At 36.7% G+C, this 13,692-nt stretch overlaps 2 protein-coding genes across 3 annotated transcripts; one reads left to right on the top strand and one right to left on the bottom strand.

Annotated features, from left to right (window-relative positions):
• The first annotated feature begins 3,329 nt into the window (after positions 1 to 3,329).
• LOC141611681 (E3 ubiquitin-protein ligase At1g63170) lies at positions 3,330 to 9,259 on the top strand. Of its 2 annotated transcripts, none has more exons than XM_074430267.1 (5): positions 3,330 to 3,682; positions 4,453 to 5,168; positions 6,731 to 6,856; positions 6,948 to 7,221; positions 8,749 to 9,259. In XM_074430267.1, exons 2-5 carry the CDS (start codon positions 4,516 to 4,518, stop codon positions 8,962 to 8,964), a joined length of 1,269 nt encoding a protein of 422 aa, XP_074286368.1. In that variant the 5' UTR covers positions 3,330 to 3,682; positions 4,453 to 4,515; the 3' UTR covers positions 8,965 to 9,259. The 2 variants fall into 2 exon arrangements, with proteins under 2 accessions (XP_074286368.1, XP_074286369.1); XM_074430268.1 differs by lacking the exon at positions 3,330 to 3,682 and adding an exon at positions 3,696 to 3,788.
• Positions 9,260 to 10,583: 1,324 nt separating this feature from the next.
• On the bottom strand, positions 10,584 to 12,983 carry LOC141611679 (polyadenylate-binding protein-interacting protein 5-like). Its single transcript, XM_074430266.1, has 3 exons — positions 12,734 to 12,983; positions 11,608 to 11,954; positions 10,584 to 11,140 (listed from the first exon to the last, which is right to left on the bottom strand). Exons 2-3 carry the CDS (start codon positions 11,929 to 11,931, stop codon positions 10,991 to 10,993), a joined length of 474 nt encoding a protein of 157 aa, XP_074286367.1. The 5' UTR covers positions 11,932 to 11,954; positions 12,734 to 12,983; the 3' UTR covers positions 10,584 to 10,990.
• Between the last annotated feature and the right edge of the window lie 709 nt (positions 12,984 to 13,692).

Here is a 13,692-nt window from a genome sequence, read left to right as displayed (position 1 = left end):
CAATAATATAATACACCTAGTTACTTATTACAACCATCTAATTACCCAAATCCCCACTCAAATTATAGCTAACAACAAAACCCCTTACTTCCCCCCAATTTCTAGGGTTAAGAAAACAATTAAAAGATAAAGAGAATAAATTAAGACTCACAAGATGAAAAAGGTAAAGAAAAGATGAAGGATGATGTTGAATCTTCAAATCCAAGCTAAATCCCCTTAAAAGATGATATGAAAGGTTTAGAGAGAGAGAGAGTATGAGAGGGTTTAGAGAGTGTTTTAGGGTTCATAGAGAGAGGCAGAACACTATTCACGATATATATAGGAACATGAAACCAAACCCGCATTTTCCAGGTCTGAACCGGAGCACTCGGTTGAGCGGCTGAGTGCCACATAGTCAGGGTCTGGGTTCAACCAAGAACACACTCGGTCTATCCCACTCGGTCGAGTATAGCTCCTTACTCGGCCGAGTGCTTCCTAAAACTTAAGATATTACAACAAGTGGTTTCACCAAGTTGGTTTTATTTCCGCGTCGTTGTCGAGGAATATGAACGATTGTAGCTAGTGTAGACTGGATACTCCTAATATCGGTTCCCGACATCAGGGGACCTTTATTTAGGAATGAATTTGGCTTGGGATGGACTAGCTCTGATACCACTGCTCAATCTTCGAGATGATAGGTCGTAAATTCTCGAAACCGCGATGGAGAACCCACTTGAGATTTTAGCTAAAAATAAAATAAAATAGAGTAAAATGATTAAAAAAGGTGACAAAGGATAATTTTATTCAACTGATTTTTTTAAATGCCTGACACCATAATAGGCCACTTGCTTCATTTACTTATATACTCCCTCCGTACCATACAAATGGTAACGTGGTAAAAAATGGGATTTTTAAGAAAAGAGGGTAAAAGAATGGGTAAAGAGGGAAGAAAATAGGTGGGGTATGTAATTGTGGGTTTAATTGTGAGTTGGTAAGTGGGGTATGTAGCGGCATTTTATGTAAATATCCAAATGGGTATAAGGATAATTTGGTAATGTTGTGGGCAAAATAAGGAATGTTACCATTGGTGTGGTCCGGCCGTATTAGGTAAGTGTAATACGGAGGGAGTATATAAGAAATGAAGGGAAATACCATAGTTAGAGAAAGTTACTAAACTAACCTTCTTCTTAAAAACCTAGTGTATTAACGCCTAAATAATTCATTGGTTTTAAACCGAAAGCCAAAGTTCAAAGAAAAATATAAGCCTATATAAACCTGTTTTTGATAATTACTTCTAATCGACCTTTTTGATAATCCCCTATTTACTAAATGAATAGGTCAATCTACGTTTTTTCCCGCCTAAAATATTATCTACTAATTGGGCTTTTAATGTTTGCATTCTACTATGGGCTAAGTCTAATGTAAAAAATGATTCCCAAAAAATATGTATAACGTCCTATTCTACTATGTGCTAAATCTAGATCATATCAATGATCTTGCCCAAAAATAAGGTAGAAATTGATTGACAAAAAATAAGTATAAAATCCTCAATCATTGCCAAAAAAAATATATACCGTAAATCATTGCTATATTGCTACAAGTAAAAAATCCTGGATCATTGCCAAAAATTTGGGTTCATATATTACAAATCTCGAAGTAAAAAATCCTCGATCATTGCCAAAAAATTTGGGTTCATATATTACAAATCTCGAAATATATAAAATCATTGCCAAAAAGACGTGAAATATGAAAAAATTAAGTAAAATGACGTGAAATATGAAAAATTAACGAGGTGTTAATTTAGCATGATTAAGTAATACAAAAATAAAAACTTTATAAATACTGCGCATTCATTGCGCGGGATCCCAAATTTATTGTTTATATCCTTGACGGAGCATTATTATTTTTTTTTTTTGAAAAAAAAGGTAATCCAAAATTTAGCCATAGTTTGAGATAGAGTTGGCATAAAGGGCCGCGGGCCGGTGGGCGGCACGACCCACGGCACGGCCTAGCCCGGCGAGAAAGCACGGGCACGACATGACCGGGCTTAAGACGGGCTCCGACGCGATTTTCTTCAGAAATCCGGGCCTAGGCACGGCACGACCCAGGCACGGTGGAGCTCGGCACGCACCAGGCATGGCGGGCTTGGCACGGCCCGACACGAAGAATGACCTGTTGATCATTATTTATTAAACAAAAAGTACATTAATATTTAATAAAATATATATTTAAACCATTAATTATCATTTATTAAACAAAAAGTACATTAATATTTAATAAAATACTCTCTCCTATTCATTTTAACTCTCCCCTTTCAAAGGGCGCGCAAATTAAGGGTAGGATTATTTTATTGTAAAGTATTGTGGTGGTGTAAGGTAATTGGAGAGAGAAGGTATTATTGTGGGGTAAGATGATTAAAATAAGTATTTTTGTGGGGTAAATTGATTAAAATAAGATAAAATATGAGTATTGTGGGTATTGTTGTGGGGTAAGGTGATTAAAATAAGTATAAAACTTTACTAAATAAGGAAAGGGGGAGAGTTATATGAATCGATGAAAAATGAAATAGGGAGAGTTAAAATGAATAGGAAGGAGTATATATTTAAACCATTAATCATCATTTATTAAACAAAAAGTACTAAAAATATATTAATTACTCCCTCCTATTCTATATATTCTTCCCCTTTCCTTTTGCCTCAAGAAATAACAAATTAAATTTGGACCACACAATACACACTACCCCACCCACATGCCATTGAATTTGGACCACACAAATCAACCTAAAAAAGGAAATAGGGAAGAAAACCCGAATAACCGAATATGGAAATAGGGAAGAATATATAGAATAAGAGGGAGTATATAACGTTTTTTTTAAATAAAAAAATATTAAAGACACGTACGCTTACCCTAACAAAGGCACAAAAAGCCCATAGCTAAAGAGACGCACGGCGAAAAAAATGGTCGTGCGCTTGAAATGGCCACATGTGGCGTAGGTTTGGATCGATGGGCTGCAGCACGCGCTTTACCGAGGAGCCAATATCCGTGCTGGCGGGGCCAATTTTAGGGAAAGGATCGACGGTAAACACACCTGGCTGCCTAAGCACGGCCCATTGCCTACTCTAGTTTGAGGTGATAAAACAACGTCGAGTCACGATGTGTGTCAATATTTGGGTGTTGCTCTCAGTCTCAGTCGTGATGAGTCATAAATAACGCGCAAATAAGCGTGGCAAACAAAAAAACACGACGTAATTCACAAAATTCCCCAATTAAATTAAATCCCAAACCAAAATTAAAACCAAAAATCTCATATACTCCCTCCTATTCTACATAACCTTCCTTATTTCCTTTTTCATCTATTCACAATATCTTCCCTCTTTCCTTATTTAGTAAAGTTTTATACTTATTTTAATCAACTCACCCCACAACAATACCCCACAATACACCTACTTTATCTTATTTTAATCACCTTACCCCACAACAATACTTATTTTAATCACCTCATCCCCACAATACCTTCCCTCTTTCCAATTATCTCACCCCACCACAATACTTTAACTTATTTAATTCCAACACCCTTAATTTTCGTGCCACCCATGAATAGGGAGGATTATCGGGAATAGGAGGGAGTATTTGGCAGTTGGCACTTATTGAACCTTGGGTTTATCATAAATTAGCTCTACCCATTTCTCTTGATGCTTTAACCGTAAGTTGTTCTTTTTAACTTTTCGATATTTTCAATTTGACGATGTTGATTGTTGAGCTGTAATTCTGGGTGCTCAATTTACTTCCAATTTTGATCAATTTAGAAAGTAATTTATGTTTAGAATCTTCGATGATTGTTGTGAATTACTCGTAGTATGTATTAATTCGAGTAAATTTGATCAGTATCTAGTAATTTTACTTGGTTGACTTTTTTTAATACTGTCGGTAATTAATTGTTTGGGGTTTTGTCTTCAATTTTTGATTTTCTCATGTTTTTCGGGTTCAACTTTTTGTGGGTTTTTCTGGGTTGTAAGTGAAATTCAGTATTTTATCTCTGTTAAATTGGGTTGCAATTAGTTATTATTATTTTGTTCATGATTTGGCTGATAATACTTACATATTTGATGTATTTGATTTGTGGGTCTTGATTCTTAGTAATATGGCGTGGAAGATGGGGAAAGAATTAGAATTAGGTTTAGCATGTTGAATACATCATCTTAAATTCCGAATCGAAAATGTGCTTTGCTTTTGGATTGTTTGATATGGGGAGGGAATGAGGGATCCTCGATTCCTCATTGTATAGTACTTGTACTTCCATTGTCCCAAAGGAATAGTTTACGTTTTTCGTGGGACCCTGCTTATATGTGGGCAGCTAAAAAGTCGATCCAAAATCAAACGTAAACTATTTGTGGGGACGGAGGGGTTATTGAATGTCTTTCTGGAGTTGCCTAGTATGTTTTTGACAATGTTTTATGTTTATTTGGTTAACAGGACTCGTGCTGACTTATCGTTGGTGTAGTTGGTTGCTTGAGCTTGGTGACCTTGTTGTGTTTTATGGCCAGTAGGTCTGTTGACTTATTATGTAAAAGTCGGTCAGATAAATACTCATTACTAATGGAGCAACCAGAAAGAAGAAATGAGAATGAGCATGTGATTGACATAAGGAGGAGTTTAGAGGCTGCTTCTTCTAGTTCTGTTCACGATAGAGCTGCTAATGATTTGGATCCTTCTTACTCTGAAGATAGACCTTCAAGTAGTGCTCGCACCGTAGTTTCTCAGTTGTCCCTTCCTATTTCTGATATCCCGAATTCCCGTAATTCCTCAACTAGCAGGAGAGGTAATGCACATAGCAGAAGACGCAGAAGCCCATTAAACTCAGGGTTGTGGATATCTATTGAGCTAGCCCTCACCTTAGTACAGATTGTGGTTTCGGTAGTAGTTTTATCTTTGTCAGGAAATGAGCATCCACAAACTCCATTATTTGCTTGGATTGTGGGGTATGCTTCTGGGTGTGTTGCAACTCTTCCTCTTCTCTATTGGCGATATCTTCATCGTAGTCAAGTGGCAGAACAAGATTCCGTGCAATCAGGTCAAAGCTCTTCTAATGTTAACTCAACTGCTGCTCAAACTCCAGATGATGATAATTGGACGGCTGGTTCATCCAACAGAAGTGCTAGTGGTTTGGGTGCTGTGGTTCACAATGCCAGGTACAACAAGTCTTCTTCGCCCAAGAAATCCACGGATGTTTGTGTTTCAATTTCTATAAATGCTATTCCAACCATCCCATTTATATATTCTCTGTTGGACATTGAGATCAAACAATATTGACTTCGATCGATATTTTCTAACTATATACAATAGTGACTACTTAAAGCGATAATGTGAAGATTTTTTTGTGAGAAAATTAAATCATTACAAATTTTACATTTCATCATTATTTACTCCGTAAGTCCATATTTGGAAAAAATTGCCACTGGTTGACCACAAGATTTATGTGGGGACAATTAATTTGGGATGGAGGTAGTATATTACTTCTCTAATATGTGTTACACGAATTCTTGTGTAAGGCCACCTTACACAAGTGTATAGTAAAATGGATTGTTTTTCTGACTTAGTCATGATTTCCTAGTGGGAATCTCTTTTACACAATATTAGGGTAAAACTGTCTTAAAGGGGACTAATTGTGTGAGTCTGTTATACATACACCATCAAAGATTCTGCATGCATCATGAATGTAGCTAACTCTTGATTATGGTGTCTGTTTTCAGTATCGTATCTTAGTTGCACGTAGTCCATTTTGGCCAGGATGAGACGTCTGTAGACATCCCTGAATTTGAGCCTGTAACAAGTTTTATGTAATTCGGAAACAATTGCTTGGAGGCTCCACTATAATGTTCTGATAATTGTTACATTTGAGATAATGATCCACATGAGCTTCAACACCCCCCACCTCCACCCATCTATGCTCATGTCGTCACGTGTATGATTTTGCTTTTACAAGAAGTGCATCATCAGTACCACTCTTTGAACTATTATCTTAGTCTGTTTTTGCGCATGTAGCTCTTATTGGCTCCTTGTGTTATCTACACTCCATCTATATGCTTCCAGTTTCCACATCATGGATTATTTACGGCAGTTTGGTTGGACTATGAAACTGATTTTGAACATCATTTGACCATAATAAAATCATTATTCATCTATGATTCTATGCTAATGCTTTAGGTCGGAAGCTTTGAACCATCATTTATAGTGTATGTTGACCACTTGACCTAACTGTATTGTCTACTCTACTCCAGCATTTTTGAGCCAAACCCGGTGCTCTTCAGTTTAACACGCTTGTATGAAGTCAATAAATATATACTTGGAAGCTTAGTCGTAGAGGGTGTAAGTTGTACCCTTGCACAGGTGGCGGACTAATTTTGCAAACACATTTGTAATTTCAAAATAAAATGTAGTGTAGTAGTATCGCTCTTTGGAGTCTAAAGAGGGTTAACATATAAACATATAAACTCCGGTAATGGGACAAAGGGAAAGACACAAGTAAAGAGGTAGAAGAAAAAATATAGAATTGCATAGTAGTGCGCCTTGGTAGTTCTGCTATATGCAAAAGGCTTACCTAAGGCGCCATATAACGTTTTGGCTACTCTCTACTGTCTTGGCATTAAGCCACCCTAAGGGCGTGTTTTCTTATTCTAAGCTTGAAATTCTGAAATTCTTGTCGATCTTGCAACAGTTTTTGACTTCTTATTCTCATTGCTTATTCCAACAGGCTCAAGGCCTCAGCTGAGTACTTCAAGATGGGGCTGGATTGCTTCTTTGCTATCTGGTTTGTCGTCGGAAATGTGTGGATCTTTGGTGGCCGTGCTTCTTCCTCTGAAGCTCCTAACTTATACAGGTGATGATTATGTTTGGTGGTAGTTGACCTTATTAAGTATTTTTCCATTTGTATGGCCAGATAATCAATCAGCAAATTTCATGTGTACCAGGTTATGTGTTGTGTTCCTCGTCTTCAGTTGCATTGGATATGCTATGCCGTTTATATTATGTACCACAATTTGCTGCTGTCTGCCATGCATAATTTCTGTGTTAGGCTCTAGGGAAGATTTAAACCAAACTAGAGGAGCAACCACAGATTCAATTAACGCCCTGCCGACCTACAAGTTTAAGTTGAAGAAAAACAGAAATAGTGACGGTTCTAGCGAATCTGGGGTAGTGGCTGCAGGAACTGAGAAGGAACGAGTTATATCAGGAGAAGATGCAGTAAGTGTTCTTTTGCTTCATCTAACTAGAATTATGTTTCTATGATTACAATCACGCTTCAGTTCTGCTTCTTTTTATAGACTTGTGCTTTTTGTAGGAGTTAATAATACGAAGTATTACATTATGAAGGCTACTTTAGAATAACTATTCTCTTGGGCTCACCCATTTGCTTCCGTATTCTATTTTGGTCTATCTCAGATTCTCAGCCATTAATTTATCTTCCTATTTAAAATACCGTATTACCTTCTTTGTTCTGGAGTTGTGCCCATGTGATTGATAGACTCCACTATAATTATGTTCTAACCTACCATTAAAAATGCCGATACTTGTGTTAACTTCCTGCATATCTAGCTGATGTTGCATAGTGAACTTGGCTATATTGCATAGTGGCCTTTCCTGTTATTGTATGTTAGCTTTCTGCAATGTGGTCATGAAAGTTTTGTTCTCGAATTTCGAAGTGACTATTTTGGGTGAGAGTATGTTTTTCAATTGACCCCATGTCTTAACGAGTGGTTTCCCGTCTCAATTTTTCTGTTCCTTCACTTCTGCAACCCACTGGAAAGGGTTTTGTGGTTGCCCGATAAATCAATCTATTTAGTTTTCCGAATTCTACTAAAACTGAATATATACCACCCCGAATCATTGACACAGTGCCTCTTGCAAGGCTTTCTCTGTGATTTGGGGCTTTTGTTGAACAAGGATCGGTTCAGGGTTAGAACCAGGTTTTCGCCGGGGTTCTTGACTGGGGAATAGACACAATAACCAAAAAGTAATGCTCCAACCATCTCATATATTGTGTCCCCATTTGTCTAGGGGTCATTTTTTATTTAATAAAGAACTCATTGACTTAATGAATTAACATGTAGAGACAGCGTATCAATGCTGCCATTATGTTACTTCACTATGGATGTCGTATTTCTGTTTTAATAGATGCAGAAAGAGATATTGGAGACAATGAGGACAATATAAATGGGATTGAGGGAGTATATGATTTTGTTCATTATCATCTAGACCCTTAACATGGTCCATTGGGGTTAAAGTCTTGTTTCTATTTCCATTGGGACCAAAAAGTCAAAAACTCACTATTCTTCTGCTGTGGAATACAATGGAGTAAAGCAAAATGACTCACTAAACTCTGTGCTTAATGTATCGCTAAGTAGCCGACTGTCAATGCAATTAATGACTCGATTTTATTATGAGTCATCCTAAGTTCCGACCATAGCCTCTGTGCACAGGGTTATGGTATATGCGCTACCCCGTACTTTGCCACAGACGGAGCTTTTAAAGCACTAGGATAATGTCATTATTGTTATTTAGGGCATAAAAGTCTTTTAGTCCAGACTATTTGATTAGCTACGTTGAACATCTCTTTGAAAACATACGAGTTATATTATTGATGTGGAGGTGAGATATAGGGAAGACTATTCAATTGTGCTCTTCATTCTTTATTATTCTCTTTTGACAGTGATGTATGGCTCCACATTCCTACGTATCTACTATCTAATCTTATGCCTTACCTCCTTGCAGGTTTGTTGTATATGCTTGGCAAAATATGCAAATAACGACGAACTCCGGGAATTGCCGTGTTCTCATTTGTTTCACAAGGATTGCGTGGATAAATGGCTTAAAATCAATGCTTTGTGCCCTCTATGTAAGAGTGAAGTTGGTGAAACATTGCTTAGTACACTTGCGGAAGCAACTGCTAGCCTACGACGAGCAGAGAGTAGGGTCGGTAGCAGCTAGGAGTCCTGGAATACCATGAAAATTGGCACCAATCTCAATATTGGGCGCCATCACAACGTTGGTTTTGCACAAGACAGAGTCTATGCATTCTGACCAACAACATCAGCATTTCCTTTTGGGAGTTATAGGTCAAGGTGAGTGTCGATATCGTTGTGTAAGCTGCTGAAATAGGCTTCAAACAGAACTTGTGTTGATAATTAGGGATTATTCGTGAATACTTGAAGAAAGGCTTGTATGAGTAACGAATTTGAGGCATACCTTCTTCTATCAGCTGTGATTTGCCCTATTTAAGTTATTCGGTTTGCCATTTCGCTCACGAATCACGAGCTGGGGTTATCTTGCCTAACTCGTCCTTCGCACAATGCTTCCGTTACAGGTTGATACATGCGCTTAGTTTATAGTTGTCTGTTTTAGGAGACTTGGCGGTGAATATTTCAGTTGATGTCTCATTTTTTAGGAGACTTAGCGGCGAACGCGAATAGCGTACTGATAATTTCCTGAATCAGAGAGGAGCAAACACAGATTAAAAATTCTCAAAAAAACTGCGCAACATCATGGATAAATACGAGGAATATATTGAATATTTTTATGGTATATTATATACGGAGTAGTATTCATCTTCTTCTCACTCTCGCTCTTCATACGCGGTACTCGGAGGTGTTTATTGTTTTAACATTGATTAAAAAGTTCAATAAACAAATGTCAAAGTAGTTAGATGCGTGTATTGTTTTAACATTGATTAAAAAGTTCAATAAACAAATGTCAAAGTAGTTAGATGCGTGTAGGATCACACGAAGAGCAGTTGATTTTATTGTTAAATCCATGACGTAGAATGTCTTGAAATTCTAAGATGTTTAAGATATGTCCTGAATAAGAATGTAGGAAATTTAATGAGTTGGAGACTCGGGAGGGAGTACAATGCATTGTAAATTTGTATTTCAAGTAGACCTTTCAAATGGGTTGGGTTGGTCATTTGGTCGGGCCCTAGATCAGGTCATATGGGTCGTGCCCAAATACGGCTCATGCCTCAGGTTAGGTTAGGACCGAACAGAGTTGGTTAAACATTTGGGCCAGGTCTGCCCCAGGGTTGGGTCGGCCCTGAGGTTTGACCATCCCTAGGGTCAGAGTACAAATAAAAAAGATTTAGTTAGTCTCCCTTAAAACGGGCCATTTTCGTCTGAAACAATAAGACGGAGAATGTGAGTGGAAAAAAAGTTACCAATAAGCTGTAACACTAGCTGAACCATTATTGTTATATTTGACCATAAAATGGATACAAATTCCTATCTTATTGTTTCAGATGAAAATAGTCCGTCTGAAATAAGAATTTTCGAAGAATTCAGGGCAGGCTAAAAAAAAAACATCCACCGAGTCAAAAACACAACCCCCACTTCGTTCACTGTAGATAGTAGTTTCCGAAGCACGGGAGTAAATGTGTAAAAGTGATAGCAGTTCCCTTGTGAGATGCACAACATAATAGGTAACCTGTAAAATCCTTTCCCTTGATATTGTACTATATTCATCTTCTACCTTGTTTCTCTCATATAGAGTAGTACACCAAAATTTAAAAGAATGTTATCATATGCAGATCAGGTTTACTTCTTCATGACAAGATCAAATTTCGGAGAACTCGCAAGATTTATTTCTACACATTTTGGATTTCTAGTAAGGATAAATTCTTGTACACAATATGATCCCAAAATCTTAACCAGAAAACTAAATTTGACAAGATTACTCTCCAACAATGCAGAGACCACAACGCCCACACCATACAAACAACTATCATCCGAAACCACTATATCTCTATACTGCCTTTGTTTCGTTATCAAAAAAATTAATTAATTGAAGAGAAAAAAAACAAAGAGCTTCTTGAAGGGAAAAGTAGCAGCATAACTTTACAAACCAAGCGCAAAGGCTTAGCACACTCCACTCGGCACCTAGCGTATCACACTTTTATCAACTATTCACATAGTAAGTCATAGTAAAACGAGGTTTGACGTGCTGTTAGTCAATTTCCAAATGACAGTCAAGTAGCAACTGTTGTCACTCCAGAAGAGCCAGATGAGGTGCTGGTTTCACCTTCAGCTGTTACAGCCTTCACGGACACACACTCACCAGAAGAAACAGGACTCCGACTGTTGTCATCGTTCAAAACATCTGATGCTTGATCATCAGCCTGTAGAGAGAAATATCATTGACATACATTATGCAATACCAAATAATGTCACTAGCACATATACATGCATATATAATATTGATACAAATGGAACAAAATGCGGTATCAGTGACCATTCTGGTCACAATCGCGATGTGTCAGCAGTGAAGTGTAACAACTCATGAATAATGTAGTCACAATTTCAAACACCTTTACCAAATGTTTCAAGTATTCACTTCTTTTTAAAATCTGATATCTGAATTTCTTTTACATGATTGCCATCTACCTTCTTTCTAATGACCTGTTTTATCATAGATACATTTGATCTTTGCTAATACATGTGTTTCCAAATACTTAATTAATTCTGGCAGCTAACGGTTAGTACAGACTAAAGCGAACAACAAAAGCCTTTTTACACCATGGATAATACCAGTAGTCGAGTACATTAAAAAAGGAAAGCTAAAATCATCACGCAATTAGAGAGGTACCTCCAAAATTGACAGCATGTCAAGTGCTGCTTCCAAGTCGCCCAAATTCACATTATAGACATCGGCGAGGGACTGGTCGGAGACACCAGGAAATATCATCTGAAGGTAAGCTAGGTCCATTTCAGATTCCTCATCCATAATGCTAAAGTCCATCTCTTGAGGAATTTCAGCCTGGTGACCTTTTAATTTCAAATCATGAACAGCAGCAGCGTCTGCTTCCTTGGACATTGTCTTAAAATCTTTATCTACATCCTCTACTTCCCGTCTAGCAATTGGCACATACGACAAAGCAAATGGGTTCAAAGTTGATGCGTTTGTTTTCATTTTGACGTGTTATACAGAAATCTCTGCAGGAAAAATGTAACCGATGTAAGTCACAGCCACACATATACCAAAACTTCAAAGAACCTCAATTCATTGAACAGATACGCCTCCATCCCATTTATATCATCTCCATTTTACTTAGATGGTCGCTATTTTCTCTAAAGCCATCTTTGAATGATATTTTCTCGCAACATATAACAGTCCAACCTTTAACATGATCATATGAAACATGTTGGCTTTAGTAAAATCAAACATGACAAAATCTCCAAGTCCAACATTGAATTTCGAATGGATGCAAATAAATTTGATGGCATTAAAATGCAATGGTAAATAACCGTCAGCATCAAAACACGCCTAGGCAATTCATAGGCATATACTCTTTCCGTCTCAGTCATTTATTTATTCTTTTTATATTGTTAGTAAACAAATGATTGGGACGGCGGAAATAATAGGGAAGTTATCAACTTGCAACAACAATCGATCAAAAATAAGGCGTTTGATGCATAATTGCATATAATAAACACAAATCATACCCAAATATTCATATATATAAAGAAAAGGGCGACAACAAGAAGTCAACAGCATAAAAAATACAAGAATTCAAATGTTAGCCCAAAATTTAAATAAACTGGAATGTTCCAAATTGCACGTAAATCAAATATTCCCGAATAGAAAAAGGTAAACAAATAACCGAGACGGAAAGCACAGGTGGCAACATATACATGAAAATAATAATGAAGCAATGAACAGCAAGGATATATACAAAGCATAGACAATCAAGAAAAAGGGTAGGAATTGTTACCAGAGAAATTAGAAAACGAAGAAAAAACAAGAATTATGATGGGATGATGTTCTTGGAAAGATTAATAAAGAGGATTAATTGATCAATTCCAATTCAAATTCAAATTAAAGAAAATGATTATGATTATGGTGATGGTTGATGTCGTTGGACTTTTATAGGGGATGGGGAAAATGGGTTGGTTATTTGGTGGCTTGTGGTAACCGTTTTTAGTTTGTGGTGGCGCATTTGGTCTAACGTCTTCACGCCCTACAATTGTCAACCTTTCTTTTCTAAGGTAATTTTAACGTCAGGCTACTTCATACTAACTAGTATTGATCCCGCGCAAATGCGCGGTTATTAGATAAGAATATTAGAGAATTTAATAATTATATTATTGGTATTTAACTCCATTTGAAATTTAATTATAAAATTTACTATTAGTAATTTTGTATTAGGATGTTCAACACTTTTACTCCATATAAGATTGTCGGTTTTACTGAAATTATTTTATATTAACTTTGTTTTAAGAAAACATTGTTTCTAATTACATCACTATATCCACTAAAGGCGTTATATAAACAATTAAAAAAAAAAGTAACCAAAATTTAAGTTTTCATATAGTATGGAGCAAAGATGGATATTAAGTTAAAGTGTAAAAAAAATATCATAAGTGTTAGAACACACTTGGTTGATGATGCCAAGTTTCATTGTTATTTAATTGTTTGCTTCTTAGTTATATTGTTTAGCATTTGAAGCACTCAATGAATTTCCAAAGATGGTTCAAGAATGATTAAGATGAAGTTATGACAAGAAATCCCTTAGCCTTAGTCAAATGTTGTAAACGATTACAAATGCTTAGTGATTGAAGCAATCAAATGGACTCTCAAAGACGGATTAACATGATCAAGATGAAGTCAATAAGAAGTCAAGACAATGATATGATCCTAGCATTAGTCGAAAAATGTAAGAGTAAGTGTAAC

The sequence above is a fragment of the Silene latifolia genome, chromosome 11, assembly GCF_048544455.1.
Source record: "Silene latifolia isolate original U9 population chromosome 11, ASM4854445v1, whole genome shotgun sequence".
NCBI lineage: Eukaryota > Viridiplantae > Streptophyta > Magnoliopsida > Caryophyllales > Caryophyllaceae > Silene > Silene latifolia.
The sequence above is the reverse complement of the archived record's forward strand: the minus strand, read 5'-3'. Positions and strand labels throughout refer to the sequence as shown.